Source organism: Ochlerotatus camptorhynchus, unplaced genomic scaffold, assembly GCF_037179485.1.
Source record: "Ochlerotatus camptorhynchus isolate MF236.1 unplaced genomic scaffold, CSIRO-AGI_Acam_v1.1 ptg000035l, whole genome shotgun sequence".
In the NCBI taxonomy this organism is placed as follows: domain Eukaryota; kingdom Metazoa; phylum Arthropoda; class Insecta; order Diptera; family Culicidae; genus Ochlerotatus; species Ochlerotatus camptorhynchus.
This window is the reverse complement of record NW_027040526.1, coordinates 1251313-1277599: the sequence shown is the minus strand read 5'-3', so window position 1 is coordinate 1277599 and position 26287 is coordinate 1251313. Positions and strand designations below refer to the sequence as shown.

Sequence of the window (26287 nt, the reverse complement as noted above, 5' to 3'; positions counted from 1 at the left end):
CACAACCCCAAATTCTTTCTATCATCACAGTTCCTAATGTTTTCAAGAAAACCACGGAGCTCTAGGATCAGTAGAGTGGATTTACCACTTTTACGGATGTTCCGGATCTTCCGCTGGCCATCAAGGTCCATGACCCAAATTCATTATTATATCACAGATCCTAATGTAAAAAAAAACGCGTAGCTCTAGGATCAGTTTCATGGATTGATCACTTCTACGGATGCTCCGGATCATCCGGAGGACGGTCCTATGGACATCCATGTTCATGTTTATGTCACAAGCCCAAATTCTTTCTATCATCACAGTTCCTAATGTTTATAAAAAACGCGGAGCTCTAGGATCAGGATCGTGCATTTACTACTTTTACGGATGTTCCGGATCTTCCGGAGGACGGTCCCATGGCCATCTGGGTCCATGACCCAAATTCATTCTTATATCACAGATCCTAATGTTAAAAAAGCACGGAGCTCTAGGATCAGTTTCATCGATGGTCCACTTTTACGGATGTTCCGGATCTTCCGGAGGACAGTCATCCAGGTACATGTTTATGTCACGACCCCAAATATTTTTTTGTATCACAGTTCCTAATGTTTTCAAAAAAACCGCAGAGGTCTAGGATCAGGATCATGGATTGACCATTTTTACGGATGTTCCGAATTTTTTGAGGACCGTTCCGTTGTCTCCAGGATCCATATATAGGAACCATGACTGTATTCTGGCTAATTGTGAACATTTATGCACATTAATCTAAATTACAGATCTTGCGCCACTTGCAAAACCCTACAAACACACGTGTAACAACTCTTTTCGCTTTTTAAAAAAGTAGACGACTCTATTTTCAAGTTTTTTGCAATCAAAATCATCTAGAAACCCTAGGAATTCTAAAGGTACCACAGTTTTTGAAATTCATTAAGAAATGGCTAAGTTGTGCCATTGCAAATTTGCCGTTACACGTTTTTCTGAGGCTTCGTAGTCGGCGTAAAGTTTTTTGCCAAATTAATGACAAGGAAATCTCGAAGGATAGACGAAGTAGGATGAAAAAATCAAGTCAATTTCAGATAAATTTACTTCTTTAGAAGAACCAGCACACCACCAACGACTGACCATCTGTCGGACAAGAGTAAAGTGAGCGGGGCCCTCGAACTCATAAAACATTGTCTAAAATTGAAAAACATACCAGCCTTCTCCAGATCTTGCGATGACAATCGAAATAACAACCGACAGCAAACCACTGAATCTGTTAGTTAGCGTAGATCAGCTGGTTTCCGATCCAACGCAGTGATTTTATTCGGCGAAAGACTCTTCGAAAATTTCATTCAACCGTACATCTCTGCATCATTGGATGCTGCACTTCTGTAACCATCCGGAAGAAGGGGATCTTTTTCAGGAACGATTGCGCTTGCAGCTGTTCGAAAAGCTAGTAACTGCTCCCAATCCATCTGGAGAAAACCGTCTGGAAGAATCCTGGTTCTCACAGCGCAACTATCGAAAGATAAACAAACTTTGACGTTTAACTTTTTGCAGGCAACTTTGCCTCCATAAATGCTGCCATAAATCTGCACGGGTTAGGATCAAGCAAAATGATTTTAGATAAATACAATTCAGCCTGCAAGTTTTCTTCATAAAAGCCATTTTAAAACCTTATGAATTTGTTAAGGAATTCTTGAAAGCAAAACAACTTTTTCACAAATGACCCATGAAAATCAACTTTTATGCCACCGCCATGTTACAATTAGTTAGCTTGTTTTTACAATCTTCAATTTTCAATCAACATTTCCTTAGATATAACTATATTTTGGTAAATTTAGCAATGAGCAAACATTTAAATGCGAAAATAATAAAAACAAATCTCGGCCAAGCTCGATCTGAAGAATATATTTTTTTTACAATTTTAAATAATTGGTCAAATCGACGTTTTACGAGGGTGGACTTAATTTTTTCGATGTTTTCACGTACATTTCACATAAAATTTGATATGGCACTTAAAACTAGGCCACTTAATGAGAACTATTGTAATAAATTTGGATATTCAACAAGATTTTTGTATTATCAGTTTCTATTTTAATTATTTTGAAAAGATCGGATTCATAAATCCTTTTCTATCTTGATTAATGCTTTCCTAGCATGTGGCTAGGGGAAACGGCTCGGAAAGGGTTTTTATTGTTGCTAAATAGCTTTTATTGTAGCTTTCAAATGGTGCTCAACGCGTTCGTCATACAACCTTTTGCAGTAAATCAATCTTGAAGAGCTTCGAGAATACACCCTTCAGAACCTTCTCCAGGGTGGGCCAACTAGACATATTCTAGTCTTAATGAGGTTATGGTGGATGCATTAATGACAAAATAGCCTTGACCAGGGTTTTATGAATTTGTTTTATAGTTGCTTTGTAGTATTTCATAAAACTTAAAATGTTACTTGGGAGAAATCTACACTACACACTTAGAAATTACCTACTACTGTTACACGAGATGAAATTCAGCTTTGACGTAAATCATGGAACGTAAACAAACATGGCATGTAAAATTAAGTGTCTTGAAACTGAAACATATGCAACTCGACGAAAAGTCCGTTTGATTTAATTGATTTTCTCGTCCTTTTCAACTGATTCTTATGTCAAAAGGGCCGCTTGCATGTGTCGGTCTCAGGGAACTGAAATTTACATGTCTTTTTTGTAGTGTGTACTTTTTCAAACTGTGTAAATCATTTTATATTATTTGGTATTTTCAAAAATTGTCTACGTCCAGGACCCCAAAAATTTGTCATAGTTTGGTTGTAAGATTTTTTTATCTTTCAAACCCTGAATAGTTCGAAAAAGTAGTCTAAATTTATATTCAATATGGTGCTCATAAATGGATTGTCATATATCCTACAATGTTACATTATAGATCATGTAAAGTTGGTGATAAGTGACTTATTTTTTGATATGTAACTGCTTCCCGGATAGATGTAGGGGACTTGGTTTTTCTCGCGTAAATTGAAACACTTTATTTTTCTCGAATCATTTTCAGTAGTTTTTTCGCCAACTAATTTGAGCGAAGTTTTTTAAGCAAGAAATTGCAGAATGGTAATTTCCCTAGATAATATACACACTTAGAAAAATTAATGTAAATTTAGGTGCTCTGAGAGTGACATATACGAGCGTCTATTTTGACATAAAATTGAGTCATAATTACGTCTCATCTTTTATGTCAAAGATGGATTCCGTCACGTTTTTAAGTTAGTTATTTGTAAGTATGTACACACTACGGAAAAGTCATGTAAATTTCGTTCCCCGAGACATACGCAAGAGAAAATCAATTCAATCAAACGTTATATTCGTCAAGTTGCTTATTTTTTGGATTGAAAACACTAAAATTTACATGAAATGTTTGTTAACGTTCCATGTTTTACGTCCAATATGGATTACGTCTTGTGAAAAAGTATTTATTTCTAAGTGTGTACACACTTAGAAAATTTCATGTAAACTTAGGTGCTCTGAGACTGACATATAAGAGCGTCAATTTTGACATAAAATTGAGTCATAATAGACGCAAAATGTAGCTCAATCAAACGTACTTTCGAACTTTTCAGTTCAGAGCACTTAATTTTACATGACATGTTTGTTTACGTCTCATCCTTTATGTCAAAGATTAGGGATTTCTAAGTATAAGCTGGAAATATGTCGACTCTCTTGGGACTAGTTGGTTGCGTCTTGTACACCCCCCCCCCCCTCCCCGTTGAAATGGAACTTTCAATACCTTCTTACCATCGGGACTGTTGACTTATCGAAATTTCTCGGGATTACGCCTTCACTTTTGGTGGTTCAAGTTGCTTGATTCTTGCGGTTGGTCGGCAGCATGCTAAGTCGTGTGAAACCGATTACCTGTAGACACCTCGGGCTGTTCTCAATTTTGTTCATTTCGCCCCAGTAAGCATTGTTGAGGAGGAACATTGTCTTTTCGTACTACCGCTAGCTGTCCTGCTGTCACTGGAACCTTAGTGTGCCATTTCAGTCGTTTTTGGAGTTGATTGATGTAACGCACGTTCGATCTGCTCCAAAAATGCTGAACGTATTGCGTGGTTCGATTCCATCGGAACAGTGTTGTGACGACCACTGGGTCGTCTCAGAATATTGTGCAACCGTGCACTCCCTCGACGAAGTGACAAGTTACATGAACGTCAACAGAATAGACATATTTGTATAACTCTTATAGAATACCAGGGATTGTTTACAAGCGAACAACAATAGCTACAGATAACGCGCAGGTTTTCAATAAACTAAAATTTAATTTAAGTATTGCTAAAGTTATAAATTACGTACATGTGTGTATTTATATTTATTGGATCGTGAAGGTAAATTTACTTCATTGATAGCGGAATTATATATTATTTGGAAAATTGTATTTAAACATGTATTCCACTGTATAACCTCTATGCAGATTGAGAACGAGTCACACAGTGCTAGTTAAAACACTATAACCAGTTGAATTACCGTATACAACACTGAAATGTAAGTCTCAAATTATTATTGTTTAGTACTAGCGATAACGAGAAATAAATTTACAGCTTTGAAGCTGTAAGCGGTGTAATTCAACAGCCGCAACAAACAGGGTGTGCATATTTTCATCTGTCAAATCGGGTTCAGCAATTGCGTTAAGTGGACGGAAGGTCAAGAAATGACCAGGCAGCTGAGCGTTATAATCGGTAGGGTTGTCTGGTAATAAACATAGTGATCTGGAATTTAATATTGCCTCTATTCTCGTCGACACTGTGGTCATTTCCTCGCAAGTCAGTATCGCTTCACGAAGGGTTCGACTTAAATGGTACTTCAGCGATTTGACTCCAACCTCCCACAAACCTCCAAATGATGACGCACGAGGAGGGATGTAGATCAACTTAATGGTCTTTTCATCGACGAATTCTTGTAGTTTCCATTGGAAGGGCTGCGAGTTGAAGAGGTCGTGCAGTTCCTTTAGGTTGTTGTTTGCCCCCACCAAATTTGTCGCATTGTCGGATATTAGCTTGGCACACATTTCTCGTCGGGACGCAAACCTTTGTAGCGCAGCGATGAAAGCAACTGAAGTCAGGGATCCTTCTAACTCCATATGAATTGCTTTGGTTGCTTGGCACACAAATACGCAAATATAGGACTTCGCACGGGTCGTTGATATGTTGGCTTCAGGTACACCGTTCCACAAAAATGCCACCCCTTTGTTGTAGAAAGGGTAGGTTAGATCTACTCGGTTCATTGGCAGGTCACCCATGTACTGCTGCAGTTGTTTCGGCTTGCGAAGAAAGCATCGTAGACAGACGAATCGTTTTACAGCAGCCTTACTATGCTCAATCCAGAATGTATCCCGAATAGCTAGGGTTCATTTAATGCATATATTACAAATAACGCTATTTCTAGCAAGTTGGCAGTTTGCGTGATGCGAAATACAAGTTTACACGCATGGATGTTTACATCACCAGTAATATTCAGATTTTTTGCTGTGTGGTTCTTGATAATTTGTTGTACGTGATCAACCAGTTATTTCTAAATCCCATAACCAATTATCAAGTTATGCTGTGTGTGGCTTTCACAAATGTATCTCATGTATTGTAATCATGGTTCTAGTCGGTATAAAAAGAAACCAACATTCACACCCACCGACCAGCAAAATAGTCATCAACCAGCCAACTCTGCCGCCGCGTATCGATTATTTTTCCCATTTCACTGCTGACCACGAAACAGCGAAAACCACTCTTATCGTAATGACGGCAACCATTCGCGGTCGGTTTTCAATTAGACACCCATCGGAGAGTGCTAACACGCAGATAACCATCCAAATGGGGATTGACCTGTACTTCTACCATTAAATGTATACCTACTTACAGGAAGTCAGTTCTCCTCTTACTTAAATCGATGGATGACCTAATTATTCTGATCCCTTCCAAATGCTCAGCGTAAGCCTTCGTTGTTGTTTAAATAGCTTTTGAGCTTTTACCCGATTTATGTTGTTGCCGTGTTGTTATGAAAGTAAGAAGGGATAATCGGTGCTGCCGTTGGTGAGCTACGTGACTTTATCAACAATAGCGACATCGCCGGCAGCCACCAGCCGTGGTTTTGGTTTTTTGCACCCTAATGTTACTTGCTGGCAGGGTTGCTTCCACTCACTTGCTATAAAAATTGTTTTTCGGAATAATTAAATCATTAGATGTTATAATGGTAATTAGTACTTGTAAGTTACAAGAAGGGGTCGTGGAGTATGTCTTTGGCATATAAAACCTGTAAATATTGCTTTTAGTGCGTCACAATCAGCGATTTGACGATTCGTGAGCGCTCACTCTGAGTGAACGCTCACGAATCATAAGATTGCTGATTGTGACGCTCTGAAAGCGAAATTGACAGGTATTATGAGACAACCACATACGTCATGACCTCTTCTTGTAACTTACAAGTACTAATTAACATTATAACATCTAATGACTTAATAATTCTGAAAAACGATTTTTAATAGCAAGTGAGTGGAAGCAACCCTGCTTGCTGGTGACCGCTGACGTTGAAAGTGATTACAAATATTGAACCCCTGATTGTAATGACGTTTATTTTGCTATATCAGCTGAAACCCATTTTGGTAACCTTTCGAATGGAGCCATGACCTAGCAAATGATTCTGACATAATAGAATGAAATTGGATATTTTCCAGCGCTCACTTAACACAAAAGCCCTGTCGTAATCTGACATGGGCTGACTGACACCGATACAAAAGCTTCTCGCATGGCGCACTTCACCAAGTACCATTCCTGGAATCGCACGCACAAAGTTCAGTTGAAATGAAACAATACACACTCTTTACGAACGCGTTCATTGGCAGGGGTATGTCCAAAAAGCCAAACTACCCTCTGTTGCCACTAGCACCCGAAACCGACGGGAAATTAATGAATTTTCCCAGGCAACCACACTGCGTGCACACTGGATGGAAACTTGCATGAATGAATTTTAAGAGCCCATCAGAGAGTGCCATCTCATATACATATTTATCAGCCTCCGGTGCAACCTGTAGGCAAGGGGAATTCGGAAGCACCGAGTAACCCACGTGCCTTTGTGATAAAATTTACAGTTTTCCAATCCAGCAAGCTAACTGAATTCGTCGGAGAGGGCAAAATGTTAAAACACCAACGCTCAACAACCGCCTGCAGAAACCTCGACCGGCGCGCGGTTTCAATTCATCCACGATAGGATGGAGCGACAGTTTTTTTTTTATATATTCGTTCCTGGCATCCCTTAAACTTACCGTGGCGGGCGCCATGGTCCCAAAACGAATGACTTCCATCCACCAAGCTCTACATTCTGCATACGAGTGGGTACTCGGCGGTGATGATTGTTGCATATTCATGGGCATTCTAATTGAGGGCTATATGCAGATGGGTAGGCCACAAAAAATGTGGGAATTCAATTAATTTTGAACGGTCCCCACTGACTGGCTTTCATCTGGCAAGATCGGAAAACGGTTTTATTTTAAATGTAAATTAATTTTTCGATGGTGTCCTTTGGCATCCAGGCCAGATTTCGGTATCCAACACCCATGCCGAATATGAAATACATACATACCTACTTGTATTTACGCCTGGCAGCTGGGAAGTGCACCTGTGGTTTTACATTGTGGTATGCAGTTGTGAAATCGATAAGCTCAGTGGGTGTAATATTGAAGTGGTGTATTAGTTAGTCGATGGTTAACGTATAATCATACAAATTATAGGAGATTCAGCGGTTAAGCGGTCACACAGGTAACCTAAGCAAAACAATTTCTATCGTGTTTCTTTTATTTTTTGGAAGCAGATTACGTAAGCTGTCAAGCAATACAGTATATGAAATGATAGAGTGCCCATCTAGTTGTTTCCTTCCTCATATCTTCCCTCTCGTTTGGGTATAATGTAAGTCAAATAAAGTATGAACAGAAGCACCAACTTCTATAAAAATTTAGGGGGGAGGGGGGGGGGGGTCTAGATGGTTTGAAAAGGAAATAGCTCATGGATTTTCCCTTTACAACAATTTAAAAGAATACCTTACGTATCTTCTTATGCGTAAAACATGCACTGCCATTGAATATTCTTATTGATACATTCGTTCATGATGCCTTCCTTTAACCATGTCCTTATGAAAATAAAATAATGAAATGCAGTTCAGCTTTTGCTGTCCCATGGTTGATCGTAGATAGGTCTTAAGTCACCTCAAACCTGAAAATGACCTCTCAGCAGTGGTTGACTACACGTAAACAATGCAAACTCCGACAAAACATCTATCAAGTGTGCTTTAGATTTGATGTAATCGACGATGCTGGAAATGTTTTCCATAGGTTTATGTGATTCTTTAAGAATCGTTAAAAACATCTCTCTTTGCACCAGCAACAGCTCAGAATCGATGTCACTACCATAAAACTGATAATTTTTGACTTATTGGGGTGTCGTCACTCAACATAAAAATTGGTCAAATCCCAATCAAAACGAAAAAGATTCCTTATTGAAGCGAGAGATAATCCTAGCAAAGTCGGATATCAAAATACTATTATTTATTTATTGTTTAGTAAATCATCGGACAAAACAGTCTTAATGAATATCTAAATTATGTTCAATCTTCTTGCTTTATTTACAAATTCAGGCGTGGACATACCGAAATTAAAAGCAGATTCAACAGATGCAAACAAACAAACCATTGCAGATATAGGCTGGTTATAACCATACGACGAAATTCCGGCTGCATCAGGGACCACTGACGTTATATCCTACCTGAAGCACGGAAGTCAAGGAGCTATAGAAGATAGGAACAATCGACGTCACCGTTGAGTAATTTAACGACAAACGTAGCTTGTTGTAATTTTCGTCGACGATCAAGCGTTTCAAGACCATATAGACGGCATCTAGCGGGATACGCTTGAAGGTCAGACGGATCTTGAGAACAAGCCGTATGGACCTTTTTTGGACTCGCTCGATTCTTAGGTTCCATGTAACGTCGTTTGGAGCCCATGCAAGTAAAGTGTTTTCTAGAATCCCCAACAAATAATTGCCTATTGTAGAAACGACTTTTTGACGATTTTATTCAACTGCATGCTTAATGATACTTGTACTATGTTGAATAATAACTTCTGTTCAGGCTTTGTTCACACAAATCTGGAGAATTAATTCAACCACAACATCGAAATATTTGGTTTTGAATAAGGTATGTCGAGAAGCTTACAAGAGTTGTAACAGAGCTTATTCGATCAAATTTTTGATTATTCAGCTGTTATTAGACATCATTACTTCCTTAAACAGCGATGGTATAAAGAAGCTTGATTCTCATGTGAAATAATGTTCAATTAGACACTATTATACATTTATTAAACGATTATTCAACTACAGGATAATTAATCTGAAAATAAGAGCGAGATAGAGCAGGGGGGTTATTCTCGTTTAGGATTTTGTTGTGTCATTATTTCTTTCGAAGCACACTCCCACCACACAGATATATTAGAAAATTTATCACACACATGTCGTTATATGGGATTCGAACCATGACCTTCCGATCACCAGCCGCTTGCCTTGCCATCTGAGCTATCCTAGAATACATCATATGGGCAGCTAAATAAGCAATAAAAGCTTGAATCTGAATACCTATCAGCACTCCCAGCCGTAACTCTAGCTAATTCAAGGAGATGTGAGAATGATTAATTCATTCACAGTTGTTTTACATGAGACTTGGAAAGGATGCTGGGCTATTCGGTATTGGTTGTCGTGAGTGATACGATCTATGATTACGATTTAAATTAATTAGGCGTAGAAAATAAATAAAAAAAAAAGGGTTTGGGTTGGAATTGAAATCACGACCTTCTACTTGGCAAGCGGAAACGGTAACCACTATGCTACTAATATCGTTTTGTTGTTAGCCTGAAACAGTGCTGTGGAATAATGAATAAAAACGCCGTTTGTAAAGCATTTACAAAGCATGCAATTAAATCATGGACGCATAGTGGTATAAGAGCTATTATGCTGACTGTATTCACCTTTATTCAGCAATATTGTTAAGCAATGCAATGGAATCTAATAATGGAGCTAGAAAACAATTATTAGACGTATAATAAAGCATCTTATTAAATCAATTGAAAACAGTCGAATTAAAGCGTCAATGTATGTGCAAATTACACTTATTCAGTGTGTTATTTGATCAAACTTCTGGTGTTGAATCAGAAAGCAGTCATCGTTTGTATAGCTTTTAATAAGTATATTAATCAAATCAGAGCAAATAGCGGAATAACGGTGCATCTATCGATCTCCATGAGGTTTTGTCAGCACATAATTTGACAGCCCGTTTTATTCAGCATTGTACACTGCTATAAAGCATTTATCCAATATATATGCATATTTGTGACTCTGAATTGTTTGTTGGGTCGCTCGCACGATGGAAAAATATAGCGCTTTTAGGCAGTGTGGATCCAGTCCTGGGCAATTTTGGAGATAAAGGCTTGGAAATAATCGATGCGTTATAGGAATGGAAGGAAAGCTTCGAATTCAACACAACACCAAGATCGGTCATATGGTCCACCCTATTAAGCACAGTATCATCGATGTAGTATTCATACATTATCGGGTCTTTGGAACGATGGAAGGTCATCACTTGACAATTTGCTATCAAAATAATATCAAATTATGTTTTTGAAATTACAGTCAACACGGTAAGAAAAAAGTACCCAAAATTGAGTTCCTTTCACTCATCACGTGGCTTCCGTGGGGCTAGGTAAAATTAAGTTAAAGAAGAAAACTCATTTTTGAATAATCCTGGCGTTGACCAAGTTGACAAAAAAAATAATAAAACGGAGCAGACTGGAACCGAACCATGTACGTTGAGATTACGGGGCCCGTGTGTTGACCACTCGTCTATCAACGCTTGTGAAAATGAAATGGTTAAAGGCGCATAAAAGCAACCTCAATGAAAATAAACTTATATTTGAGTTCATTTATTATTACTCAATAGTTGAGTAAATTTTAACCAACGCCGCTTTTCTGATTCACTCAACGGCGGACCTCAAATGATAGAACCCAACGTTGAGTTTTTTTAAACTTAATTTTGAGTATTTTTTCTTACCGTGAACTCTGCACTGCCCCTCATGGCAAGACATCAACAATCCGAGAAAAATTATGCACTATTTCAGTCAGCACTACATTTATTGGGCTCCTCTTGTTCTCCTGGCGTATAGCTATCTACTCTACTACTGCCATCTATGCTTTCACCGCGTCAACTTTTGGCTTTTGTCCTCCAGAATTTTTGTTCCTGCTCTGCCGCTTCTACCTGTTTTATAACTGTAAATAGTTGTCTCTATAATTTAATAATCATTTATATAATTTGTTGATTGAACAGCAGTTGATGGGATACGGAATTTTGCTTGTGATGTAAACATCCATGCATGCTAACATTCTCGCATGTAAACTTCCTTTTCGCGTAAAATATCGAATTGTGCTTACAAAGATGGACGGGCGCATGCTATATCTGTAATATTTCATGGAATGTCTCATAACTTAGCACGATCTAAAATGTAAACTTATATGATTTAAAATCAGTTCGAATGAGTAATTTATCCAAGGAGAAATGACATTCAAAAACGCTAAAGGTATCATTTTATAGGTTTTTTTATTTAACTTTAAGGGAAAAAATACAAGACAAATTTTCGTCAGCTTTTCGGATGAATTTTCAAAATTTTCGCTGAATACCTCCCATCATGTCTTGCACAGTAGTACTGTCAACCTTATCTGCCATCCTTTTCCACCACTTCTCCAAATCAGATGGTGTTTTGATTGTTTTGCCACATTTCTTCAATTTACGCTTGATAATTGCCCAACATATTTCGATTGTGTGGAAATCTGGACTTTTTGGGGGCTTTAAATTTTTTTATAAAAATTCGACATTCTGCTTATTCCATTCAATGACATCCGTGCTGAAATGGCAGCTGGCAAAGTCGAGCCAGAACTTTACGATACTTCGTGTGACTAAATGAAAGGAAAAATGCTCTTTGGAGACATTTCTCCTTGTAAATTGTCCATTCATAGTCGCTTTAGTGATGAAAACCTTGGTTTTCTTTCCACAACTGCAAATGCCTTGTCAAGGTAACATTTTTGACCCGGAATTTGTCCAAAGTCCATTTTTACGTAAGTTTCATCGTAAGTTTTCAACGTGATTGTGCATAATTGTGGAAAGTTTCTCGTGTTCCATCTTTAATAACTGTGTTTGAATCCTGAAGAAATTTTCACCACTGAATAAACAATCCTTGTAAACGCTATCAACAGTTTTTTGTTACGACAACGCTACTGTAGAGACGCTACAGTAATTAAAAAGAAGCGGCCAAACACTAACTGGAACAGACTTTGTGACTCTCCATTAAAATGCATCATAGTAACATACATTTACAAATTATTCGGCTATTTCCGGTATTAGAATCGCTGCTGAACCTGGTTGCCGCTTGCTTGTTATTCTAATCTGTTTTCTTCAATCTCCGGGGTCATCTCGTCGATTGCCATTATACCTTCGTCTAGCAGCTCAATCGCGTCCGGTGTGGCACAAACTAGTTTACAAACTGCTATCACATCAATCGCGTTTTTCTTCATCCAGTTGGCTCTTCTCTGGCTGCTTCAGAGCCTGCCGCTTGGGGTAGGAATTCATTCGGTGCTCCTCCATCTTGCAAACATAACACACGTTCTTGTTCCCTTGATGGAATACATTCCCCTTCCGACTGAGGAAAAGTAGTGTAGTAGGAATTTATTTTTTCACATGTATATATGTATATTATTTAGACTGATGCACCTTCGCTCCACAGTGCTCAAACAATTCCAAATTGGCTCCCCAACATTTGAACTCATTTAGTGAGAAACTGACTTGGCACAAACCATTTGAAGTTTATATGGGAATTACTATGGAGAAACCATAATTTCGGTTCATATCTATCTCAAAATTCACCAGTTCTCCTACTTTAGAAAATGATACCGGAGGTTGTTGAATTTTCTCAGCTACAACTTTGTTCAACACCACTTTTCGATCAAATGTAAAGAACAAAAATTATTAATGATTCAAGTCACTGATGTCTTATGATTATGCTCAATCAACTGTTCAGCAGGCAACATTGGTGTTCATGGCGCGTAGAATAGAGGACAAAAATCATGGCTACTATGTCACACTGCAGAATACAGTGTTGCCCACAATACAGTTGCTTAAACTTGCCATAAGATTATCAATCTATTATACAATTAATAACTATTTAATTTGACGTTTGGCTAAGAAACGAGTTTCTGCAAAGTTGTAGTTGATAAAAATTCCCATTAGAATAGCAATAGAATTTGTTAGAAGTGCAATATGTCAAAAGGCTAGAATACAATGAACAAAAAGTTTTGTTTTCCCATAGTAATTTCCATATAAACTTTAAATGGTTTGTGCCAAGTCAGTTTCTTATCAAATGAGTTTAAACTTTCGGATGCTTATCGGGCCCCGATTTGAAACCGTTTGAACACTGTGGAGGGAAAATTTCAAAATTTTCATCTGTCTAATGTATATACCATGTACACCAGTGTAAATGGCGAAACCCAGGTCAACTGGAATTTTTTTACGGACGGTGAGCTTTGCTTGACCGTATCTACCTAGCACCAACGCCAGGTGTTTGTCGGGAACTTCAGGTGGCAGATTATACACGTGCACATATTGAATATCAGTGTTCATTCGGCTGTCGACATAAACAGGCTACTCTCGATGTGTGTCACGCGATCGTCTGTTTACTTGGCACCAGCTATTGTGTGGTTCTCCTCATTGTTCTTCATCGGCAGTTCTTTCGGTCGATGCGTCGTCGACTTTGGAAAGCAACCGTTTCGTGATGAGTGTGTGAGTGCTGACCACGTTTTGCGTCCATTACTGCAATGGAAGGGCTCTGCCCCCCGTTGGCGATACTGTAATTCAATGAAACCACTGGAAGCGGCTCCCGTTCTGATGGAGGAGACTTATACAATAAACAACAACATATTGAATGTATTTCCCTGCATTTGACATGTGTACCTCGACTGCCTTTCCATCATCATAATGTCAAATTAATTGCTCCGGGTTATGCAGCAATGTACGGAGCATCGCATCTTTGGCCTTAAATTTGATGAACATGGATTTCTCCTCAGCTATTCTAAATATAGCTTCCAGATTGGCAGGATTCACGGCCAGCGCCTTAGTGAAATAAACAATTTCGACCAACGGCGGTCTTCCAGCACCATTTCCAAAGCTTTGTTTGAATGGTGGTCAATTTTTGCTTCAACAGCAGCCACACACAACCAAACTGCGGGCAAAGACAATGCGCGCATAGAACAATGCATCAGGGTCGGGTATACAAACTGTCGATAGCACTATCGAAACTGTGCTGCTGTCCACAGTTGAAAGTAAACTGTAGCCAAACTATTTGCATCAACATGAGATTGATTTCAAGTGTATGATATGGGGCATGGCAGAAAGCATTTCCACTTTTTTCATACGTGAAGTACCATCCATTCTAACACATCATCGTCAGAGGGAGAAATGCCGAAATAAGATAGTTTGATATCCAATGAAAATTTAATTTCTGGTTCATGAAAAACATGAATAAACAAGTTTATTGTAAAATTTTTTAACAAAAAAAAATAAAAAAATCAGAATTACCGATGTTTTGTCCATATCAAAATTCGTTATTTCAGTTTGGTATATTTGGACGATGTTACCGGTTCCCGGTTACGGTACTCCCAACCCTAGTCATTACTTCTATTTTTATTCTAGGAACCTCCTCGATTCAAATTACAATGGTCATCAAATTCTAGAATCACATTTGACCTGCTGATTTTCCACTTCACGAGATAGTAGTCCTTGCTCGATACTTTCGTTATACGTTTCCCTTTATTAAAACTTTTTGGGGCTGAATCAGCGTCTGGCTGAAAATCTCCTTAATAAAGACAACCAACCAACCATCCCTTACTCAAATAAGTTAAACATTCAAAATTCCAAAAGCGAGGAATGAAAATTTCGATTCAATAATAATTCACACTCCAACTGGATGTGCAAAACCCTTAACGATCTACACCCAGTAAAATAACTTTGCAATAAAAACTAAATAGGAAACTAATATCAAACCCACCCACACACAGAGCAAGGATAAAAAACTTTTGTTAGAAGCTCTATGAATTACAGCATGATTTATAGGTTTCCTGTTTCGAGCACTTTGTGGACCAAAGCCCCACACATGTGAAATTCACAAGCGAAAACCGGCTCTGTTCTCGAACCACCTAAAGCAGTAGTAGTGGACGTTCCGATGGTTACCATATCGTCCCTATCACTTCACAAAATCGCATGGAAGATAGCATCGCCTGCAAATTGATTCCGCAAAATTGTTGTTGCTCTCAAATGGATTTCAAAACAACAAAAGATGACATCCTCTACCTCTGTCGCACTGTTGATTTTTTTTTAGATTTGCTAGCTTTTGTTGTTGTTGTTTTTTTTTTGTTTATTCGCGGGACCACAGGAACACTAATTGGAATGTTTGGTGTGTTCAACAAGCGTTTTGTTTTCTGTGTACTTTCAGGGCGCTGCGGTCATGGCAGTCCTTGCGAGCAGCTCTGCTACGAACTGCACGATGGCATGTACGAGTGCGACTGCACGGAGGGATTCGAGCTGAACAAGAATGGATACAGCTGTCAAGGTAAGATTGTGGGGGTTTTTTTTTTCTTCATTTTACTTAAATCCCTACAATAATGTAAAAACCTTGCATCGCTCTTAAAATCCAGCTCCACAAATCATCCACATGTCCACACCTGAAGCGAACTTATTATCATAAGCGCTGTCCAATTTGCACAATAATTGCTCTCTAAGTGGTCGGATTTCCTCGCTGACAGGAAAATTATTGTCAAGAGTAGTGCACGTGGCCAAACCGTGTAGCCTGGAAGCTCATCACGGGATTATCAACAGCAGCGGTGAGCAGGAAAAAGGGTGCAAAACGAACTCCCAAAGCTTCCGATAAGAGAAAGAGAGATTTTTCGCTGACCACTTCCTATGCTGCTGATGCTGCCCCAGTTGTCCCAGTATAAATGGGAATGAGTACAAAGAGGAACGACAACATGAATCAAACTACTACCGGAGTTATCCCCCCTCATGGGCTATCGCTTTTATGGGTGGTTGGGGGGATGGAAGGAAGCAGTGCCCAAATTCAGGACCGTGTGCAAGTTGGAAGATTTATGGCATTCAACAGCTTTGTGTTGTTATCAGAGAAACCTTTCTTTCTCACTGCCGCCACGTGGCTCCTCCTGACGATCAAGTGTTTTTGTGGCGCTGAGGATTACAGCCCTGCTGGCCCAGTACCGATACTCATCCGAATGGAGAAAAAGGTGGATTGAACGAACCATAACAGCTGCGTTGCGATTCTCGCTTCTGGTGTGGTAAGCCCCCAAACGAACCATGATTTACACGTTGGCTTGCGTCCGCCGGGTTGAATTGCTTTTTTCCGATATGCGAAAGCAAAAATTGCCCCATTCATGCGGTTACTCAGTCTATGGGAGCGTTTTCAAACCACGAACTTCCATTGAACGGGAGAGAGGTTAAACGAAACTTTGAATAATCACTTCAACAGAGTCAGCATTTTATTTTTGAAATCATGATGGGAAATTTAGCAGGAAATATTTGTTTTTAATTAAAATAAGGAAACCGACATCATAGGTAGATTCATTTGAAATACGAATCATCTAACCCAGATAAGATAAATGTATACGATTATTTTGAAAGTCTACTTCGTGGATATAACGTCAAATACAGCCTACACACACTATAACCTGGTGGTCAACTTGATACTTCGACTGGTTGTCAAATCTCCTTTCCGAGCCAATCTGCGTCAACCTGTTGGCCAACCCATTTAAAATACAAGCGATGTTTGTGCGACTTCTTCAACCAGGTTGGCAGACTTAACTTCCGCCCACCGTAAATCAAAACGCTTTCATTTCACTTCAACCGATTGATTAACTGTCAATTTTGTCTGCAACCACACGATACAATCGAACATCAACACAACCTGGATGTCAATCAGATTGCAGTGTGTATGGAGCCCTTAAATGGATGTTTGGACCTGCATGCAAATTTCAACTCTTGATTTGAACGTCCCTGGTATGGACAACAACCACTATGCCAGACAATTATCGACCAACAATTGAGTAGGGCCTATCTGCTTTTGTAAACAAATCTTTTTAAGCCCTTTCCTTGCAAAGCATAGGCGTAGTTTTGCTTATAAAAGATTATTAATTGCGAGATTTTGAAATCTTTACCATTTTGTATTAAGGCTCAAATATCAATCACTCAAGCGTTTATTTGCACTTGTTTTCCCATTTGATGGTATTGGTGTTATCGAGAATATAATAAATCATGAAAAACTAATACAGCTAAACCATACATATTTTTTAAATGTTGGTGGGTTGGTAGTATTGAAATCATGCTGCTTAATAAGAAAGGCTATTTCAATATTTTTTGCTTGTAATCAATTGAGTAAACAATATTAATAAAATAAGTTTAATCTACTTTCCCCTGCTTTTCTTTCGGAGAGAGTAACGTAAACTCTTCTATTCATATGACCAAATCACACAAGTAGGGCATCTCAATACGACGTTTCCGTTTCCGTTCTATTGGAGTTATCTGAAATTTCTTTTGGGATTACATGGAATCTTTCTTGAGATTATTTATAATATATGCTTTAGTAAGATTCTACGATTTTCTTTAATTTAATATATTTGATTTTTGATTCTCCATAAATAGCTTTGGAAATCCGTAGTATCACTAAGACTAAAATTTCAAATGGATGGTTGAGAATTACACACTCCCTATTGACTGTTGAGGATGACACTTTGAATATTTACTCTAGAATTACATTTGATTTTCTATATAATCGCACTTGAGGTTCTTGGTTATCCCTCTTGGAATTCTAAAAAAAAAAATCCTCTTTGGTTCTCCGGCGCTTCACCGAACGTCTTCTGGGATTGATTGGTTAGTTGTGAATAGGAATATTCAGCAATCCCTCTTGGAATCCTCCAAGAATCCACAATGAAGATTAATTTCTAGAAATATTTTTGTCCCATTCAAGTCGCTTACGATGAAGCGATGTAGTGTTGCATTTTTGGATGCTCAACATTAGCATGTTCCAAGTGCACCAATCAGCAAAACGATTCAACAACAATTGAAGAACAGTCCTCGATATCTTTAAGGTGATACGGGACGTCACTAATTTTTAAAAATTCAAAAATAGATTAAGAGTAGAATGCTGTTTTTAGGTCGCGTTGTCACATCAAGCAGAGTTTTACCTGCAACAGCATTACAAAGTAAATCATAGTTACTTTGTTTTGTCACCTTGAATGTGCCTAATACCTTCCATCCACATTCTTCATGTAGCTAGTAATTGTGACAAGAATCTCTCCGAAGTCAACTAAATATGCATGACCCGACTGTAGTTCCACCTTCACTAGCTTTGCAGAAATGTACACACCCGAATTTTCTAATTTTCTCGTCCAATTTGACTTCTTTCCCATCGGTCCACATGCTCCAGGATTCCGGTGACAGTGGGTTTATTTGCACTCTCTAAGCCACTCACACATGACGACATATACCCACACATGACCCCACAATGTTGTAAAATCGTGTTCCCGTTGCCGCCCGTAATTCATAGAATCATTCGTCTTAATTTAATCCCCAACCAGCAGTCAGCAAGGGGAATGCCAAAAGCAACCTTTTCTGCCCGCAGCTGCCAGAACAAGCAAGTTGCAGTAGAAGCCAGAAGAAGCAAACTCGACTCTATCAACAGAGCGGATTACAAGCGGTTTATCGCTCGTGTGAATGTTTCTGCTTTCGGTTATTTGGGAGATGCTGGCCACTACTGGGACTGGCTGGTTGTGAATTATACGTACCTACCTATCACCGTACCAAAAACCTAAGGGAAAGAGCACAGTGATTTTGGAGAAAACATCAGGATTCATTTGCTTCTCAGGTGACACATATGGCTATAAGCATCAAAAGGTGAAGGATCCGTTCCATGAAATGATTGCCCTGGTGGTTAGCATCTTTTGTATGATAATATGGGAGCTAGGATAATTGCTCGTTTTGATAATAGTGATGTTCTCTGCATGCAACAGAAAAATGCAATTTAAGTATTGAGGGGCATGGAAATGGTCATTCCCTTTCTTTAAGTAGTTAATGAGAATGCAATCATGTTAATCCTTTTTTTCAATCGCAACATATGCAACTCAGCACCTTGTCGCTATGACGACCATTCAGTAAAGGAGAACAGCCAATAATGCACCCCTGGGGTTAAATGCCCACTTATAGAAAAACAGCGATAACTTTTCCTTAGACGCATTTTCCGGGTAACGGATTGTGTTTGTTTTCAACTAGAGGATTCACAAATAATTCCAGATCATAACATCTTATATTGACCTACTGATTCCATTCAAAACATGACACAGCTGTTAAAATCATCGACTAAAAATTAAGCTTTTAACAGCATGTATCGCAAAGCAATGGAACGAATTCACTTTTGGTATATATTTTTAGATGTTTTACTTCATGAATCACAGTGTAACACTCTATTGAGACCAGATTACTGATGTAACTAAAAGGAATAACCATTTGAAATATCTCATGCCTTTGTATTCTCACTTGCAGGGGTTATGGTTTGTCTATAATGCGCTGCATATTACCCCAATGTTGTGCTGCGTTTTGGCCATTGTTGTCGTGAGTTTTGTCCTAATATTGTGGTGCATATTGCACCATGAATTAGGCGTTTTGCACCGCTATAATTCTGGAAACGATTTAAAAAAAATTATCTTTTTGTAGTTCGAAATCACTTGAACTTCGTAGAAAACATGGTAATGAACCATACACCATTACTTGCTCCTTAATTTTAGTTTCCATACGCAAGTTTTGCACTATCCTACCCTACAGACAATATATTAAAAATAATTAACGATGCTCCAAAGACATGGTTCCGGGTATCCTTCTTCGTCAAAGGTAGAGGCCTAAAAGTTTTGCGGACATAGCGCAGGAGTGCTGCAAGATCACCGGGCTACAAATATTATTGTGCCATTGATCCCGACAGTGGTTGTGCATATTTTCAGATTCTAGGAGTTTGATGCGACGTTGCCGGACAAAATGTTTAACGGCTCTTTCTCGAAACCATTACGAGCACACCGAATGATTCATGAAACGTGTCACGCAACACAAGCCCTCTGCTGAACTGCTTTGAATTGGAAGGTCAACAAATGCTGGTTGGATCAACCAAATGATGTGAATATCGAAATGTACAGATTGAAAATTCACATTTCCAAAGTAACAAGCAAACTCTTAGCAATAATCTCAGTCAAAGTGAAACACAAGCTTTTATTTATCCTTGCTAGGTTCTGCATTATGGCATGGATGTCACTTTCTCAGAATCAATGCTTAGTATGAACTCAACGAGGAATATTCTAATCAAAAATAGACCGTAGTTCTGATAAAATAAAATAATAATTGAAAAATAACCATTCGCACTATTCCTTACAATAAGCGTCTTTCCAGAATCTAAAAACTATCGTTTACTACGTCAAAGCAACATACTTGGCGAATCTGTTCATGTTATTTGATACTTTGTATGGACTTTGTTCATATGGGAACTTTTTGTTTTTATTAGCATTATTCACAAGTAACATTGAAAGTTTTATCGAGGTTTTATAGTATTCTACAAGTCTACATCATGATCTACAGAACCCTTATAAATCGCAAATTGTTACTTGGGTTATAATCCTCCTATTCTAATCACCATAGTGTTCCGATTGCCAATTAGTGGTTAATAGCCGATGGAAATCGAGTGCCAGGGAGGCATCTCATTGATTTCCAATTAAAATACAGTTAACACTTCTGATACTGCTCATTCACAACATCCGCTTTACTGTTCGAACAATCCTAATTCATCTCCGGGACGCACAATAGACCGCTCTTTGGAAGCTCCTGGTTACTCCAGCCCAGTCGTGCCGATTCCCGCCAGCGTTCAGCATAGTCGTCCTGGACCTGTGGCTGGATATGAATCAGGAGTCTTCCACCTTGCCACTACAAGCAAGTACAATCAATATATTAACTATTCACTGCCTGATTCCGAGCAAATTTTCAGCAATTCTAACTATGTTAGTAATTGTGATGATGCCTCTGTAACTCCTAATCCTGGAAACCCGGAACGCGCCGTAGAAAGCCCCATGGAAGCCCCCAATCCCTCCGTCTCAGTCCTGCCATCAGCAGCCTTCTTTTCTGTATAGTCGTTCCGGACCTGCTGTCGGATGCGGAGAGGGGGTCTTCCAACCCACTCACTATGGCGAGTATCCATTGAGACTTGATGATGGTCAGTTATTGCCTGATGTATCTGTGATTTCCAGGGAGAGCAGTCGTTCGATTCCTTGCCGCAAGCAGGACGTCGTGATCTTCTTCCAAAACACCGGTGGAATGAATTCTGATGTTGAAAAGTACCGCCTAGCTGTATCGGATCGTTGCTACGATATTATTGTCCTGTGCGAAACGTGGCTCGATTATCGAACGCTTTTTAGTCAAGTCTTCGATCATGACTACGAGGTCTTTCGTTGCGATCGGAATCCTAACAACAGCCGTAAATCTACTGGTGGAGGTGTCCTTTTAGCTGTCCGTAGCGAGTTGGAGGCAAAGGCCATCGAGAACGATTCATGGAACAATGTGGAGCAGGTTTGGACAGCCATCAATCTGGGTGATCGCACACTATTTCTATGCACTCCGTACATTCCACCTGATCGAGTCCGCGACAATGAACTCATCGATACTCACTGTCGGTCAGTTTTCACAGTTGTCGAAAGTTCCACTCCAGTTGATGAGATATTCATTTTTGGTGACTTCAATCTGCCAGACGTTTCGTGGAGTCCATCTCATAGCGGATTCCTGTATCCAGATCCTGATAGCTCTACATTTCACGCAGGAGCTATTAGCCTTCTCGACAACTACAGCGCAGCGACGCTTTCTCAAATTAACCATGTAGTTAACGAAAATGGTCGTAGTTTGGACCTCTGCATCGTGAGCACACAGGACAGGGCTCCATCAATTTCCTCGGCTCCTTGTACACTAACTAAGCTAGTTCCACATCACCCTCCTCTAATTGTCACTGTTGAGGACAAACTCGTGCGTGATTTCGGCGACTATACTGCTATGGTTTCTTATGACTTCCGTAAAGCTGATCACCGTAGCATCATAGATGTATTGTCTAACATGGTATGGGAGAACATCCTTGATCCAGATGACGTTGAGGCTGCAGCGCAAACCTTTTCACATGTCTTGGCATATGTCATTGACAGACACATCCCGAAAAGAACTCACCACACAGTGTCTCACCCTCCCTGGCAGACGAGAGAGCTACGTAGGTTGAAGTCAATCAAGAGAGCAGCATTGAGAAGATTTACGAAGTATCGCACGCTTCCTCTGAAACTACATTATGTGAGGCTGAATCACATGTACCAGCGAGTCAGTCGTGAATGCTTTTCAAGTTTCCAACGAGGCATCCAGCGCAAACTTAAGCTACACCCGAAATCCTTTTGGAACTACGTGAACGAGCAACGCAGGGAATCCGGCCTCCCATCGTCTATGAAATTCAACGGAGAAGTTGCTGCCACTGTTCAGGATATATGCCATACATATGACACTAACTGACAACCATATTAACCTGGCTGCCAGGAACGTTCCAGTAAACGATCAAACGCTGGGTGCAATTGATATTAATGCAGAAATGATTTCTAAGGCCGCGACTCTGCTCAAGTCATTCTTCAATCCTGGACCTGATGGAGTTCCATCTGTATTTTTGAAGAGACATATTGCTAGCTTGTTAATTCCGCTTCTTCGCCTGTTCCGAGTGTCTCTCTCAGGTGGCATATTTCCATCTTGCTGGAAATTTGCGCACATGTTTCCTGTCCACAAAAAAGGAAGGAAACGAGCTGTGGATAACTATCGAGGAATTACATCGTTAAGTGCCGTTTCGAAGCTATTCGAGCTAGTGATTATGGAACCGTTGCTGTCCCATTGCAAGCAGTATTTGAATGCTGATCAACATGGGTTTACTGTCGGCCGCTCTACAACTACCAACTTACCATACAACCGAAAGCATGTCGGATCGGGTTCAAACGGACGTTATTTATTCAGACCTATCCGCAGCATTCGACAAGTTGAACCATGCTATTGCGATTGCTAAACTCGGCAGGCTCGGTGTATGCGGTAATCTTCTGAGTTGGTTTCGATCATATCTTACCGGTCGGCAACTAAAAGTTGCCATAGGAGATTGCAGATCAGCTAGCTTCTTCGCCACATCAGGTATACCTCAGGGAAGCCACATGGGACCGTTAATTTTTATACTGTACTTCAACGACGTGCATCTGGTCATCGAAGCTCCTCGGTTATCATATGCAGATGACCTCAAAATCTTCCTACCAATCTGCTCCATTGCTGACTGTCACTTTCTTCAACGTCAACTGAATGTATTCGCTAGTTGGTGCAGGATAAACAGAATGGTAGTGAACCCAGCCAAATGCTCCGCTATTACGTTCTCACGAAAACAACAACCGATAATATTTAGCTATGACCTGATTGGCTCGACAATCGAACGCGTGAATCAGGTGAAAGGCTTGGGTGTGATCTTGGGTTCGCAGCTTTCATTCAAGCAACACATTGCATATGTTGTTGATAAGGCGTCAAGAACTTTAGGGTTCATTTTTAGGATAGCTAAAAACTTCACTGATACCTACTGTCTAAAATCTCTCTAATGTTCGCTTGTTCGATCGACGCTTGAGTATTGTTCAGCGGTTTGGAACCCAAACTACAACAACGGTGCCGAGAGAATTGAATCTGTTCAACGTCGCTTTCTTCGTTTTGCGTTGCGTTGATTGCCTTGGAACGATCCGTTTCGATTACCAAGTTACGAAAGCCGTTGTCAACTTATCGACCTAGAACTTCTCCGGACTAGAAGAGACACAAACAGAGCCCTAACCGTGGCCGATATCCTACAAGTAAGGACAGGTTGTGAGGCTATCCTGAGGCAAATTGACCTGAATGTTCAACCCCGACCGCTTCGTAATAACCTTATGCTAAGACTGCCTCTACGTCGCACAAATTATGGAGCGTATGGTGCGATTTGCGGACTGCAGTGAACATTCAACAGAGTTGCATCTGTTTTCGACTTTCATCTCTCCCGTGATGCGCTTCGTCGAAAGTTTTCTTCTGTTTTTCGCCGGCAGGAGTTAAGATATTGACTATAAGATATACGTTTTTTAATGTTTTTTTATGTTATGACCATGCTTGAATGTATTTTTTTACCATAGTTGATAAGGTTAAAATCATTGCGGCTTCATCCAGCCTGTTGATGTAAAACAACAATAAACAATAAACAATAAACATAAAAATAATATTTGAAGTATCAAGATGGTTTTCGGGAAACCATTCAGATCAATTACATACCGAAAACTGCATTAGTTCTTTGTTGGACTTTTTTTTCAATAACAACATTTCAAGCTGGTCATCAGTAACAGTGATAGATTCTCTTCGTCGACTTTCTCTTTACATCCTCACAGCCATGTTGCCAGCTATTTGAGGTATGGATGCTAGCCACTACGCTGGGGTCCCTTCCCTTACGAGATACTAATTGATTAAGTCTAAATCATCAAACATTTATAGCGGTGCCGGTGGTGTAGTGGTAAGTGTGATTGCCTCTCCCCCCAAAAGGCCTGGGTTCAATCCTAGTCGGCGTCATCGGAATTTTCTGAGACATACCATCTCTGATCAAGTAAAGCCTTTGGCCCCGGTCTATGAGTTGATGCGTCAATAGGTAGGGTCCAGGTGTGAGAGCTGCCTCCCCATCTGTAGCATTGGTACTCAGTACGGAAACAACCCAAGTAACCAACAAGCCCGTTAATCGCCCTTTTTGGTATATGAGCCTGCTATACGATTGATATAAAGTTCGGAGACCCTATATTTACCTTATATCGCAAAAAGGGCGATTATCGGGTAGTTGCGGGCTTGGTGGTTACTTTGAAAGATCAACAAAAAACAAATCAAGGAAAAAAATCAAACATTTATACCTTTTACGTGGTTTTTCCTCTTAGTAATACTTTCAGTAATTCACTTTCACTAATTCACTTTCACTATTTTACTATCACTTTAAGCTATATCTATAACAGATGTCTGTTATAGTTTAAAGCGTTAGTGAAAGTAAAATAGTGAAAGTGAATTAGGGACGGTGAATTAGTGACAATGAAAGTGATTCAATAGTAGTGGAATTAAAAGGAAAAACAACGTAAAAGGTATGCAATTATTCATCTAAAACGCTCATCAGTCAATTTAGATCAAACATTTATTGGGTGTGCCATCAGAACGACTTCATTTCTTCCGTTAGGCAACTTTTCAGTCGATTTTTTTTAGAACTATAAGTCACTATTTGGTCACTTATTTTTTTTTTTCAAAATGGCCACTAACATCATTGTTTTTGACAGCCTTGATCGCTACCAGTCCTGAAATTAGAAATCATGATAAACATATTGTTTTACTAAAAATGACCACACATCCCAGGCTAGGATTGTCCAGTCTATTTACTTCTGGATGAAAATTAATAAATTTTTAGCCGTAGGACGATATCAGTCTTCTTCCTCTTCTTATTCGCATTTCAAGCTTATTGCTTAGCGCATATTAGCTTATTGCGTTCTCTCAACTTAGTGTTCTAAATGAACTTCCACAGTTATTAATTGAGAACTTTCGATGCCAATAACAATGCATGAATTTGTATATTGTTTGCAAGCATAATGATACTCTATGCCCAGGGAAGCCGAGAAAATTTCCAACCCGAAAGATTCCCTCGACCGGACCGGGAATCGAACCTGCTGCCTCCGGCTTGGTAATACCGTGCATTTAATGACTAGACTATGAGGCCCCTGATACCAGTACATTAGGCTTAGGAAGTGTCCTTTTTGAACCCTACCGGAACCTGCGGGTATCCGGATGAAGTCAGATCCACCTGTTGGTCCATGGTATGATCACCGACGAAACGACATGCTACTGGAGCATTTCGTTTGTCCGCAATTCGATTTGTCAAATGAGCGATTAGATCTGTCCAACGGGCGATCAGATCTGTCAAATGAGGTGAGACGCAAACCAAGTCGATATAAATTTTACGTGTGCTCATGATATGTCACGATAGAATGAGTAGATGGCGCTAGTGTTTAACGTATTTTAAATATGGCGTCTTGGGCAAGATTTTGA

At 39.5% G+C, this 26287-nt stretch overlaps 1 protein-coding gene across 2 annotated transcripts in view; it reads left to right on the top strand.

The window, feature by feature from the left end:
• The window catches only part of SP2353, a 741117-nt gene that overhangs the window by 270599 nt on the left and 444231 nt on the right, over window positions 1–26287 (top strand). For both annotated transcript variants that reach the window (XM_065231894.1, XM_065231886.1), the window contains one exon: window positions 15564–15680. In XM_065231894.1, coding sequence (XP_065087966.1) covers window positions 15564–15680 — 117 coding nt within the window. The remainder of the gene's footprint in view (window positions 1–15563; window positions 15681–26287) is intronic.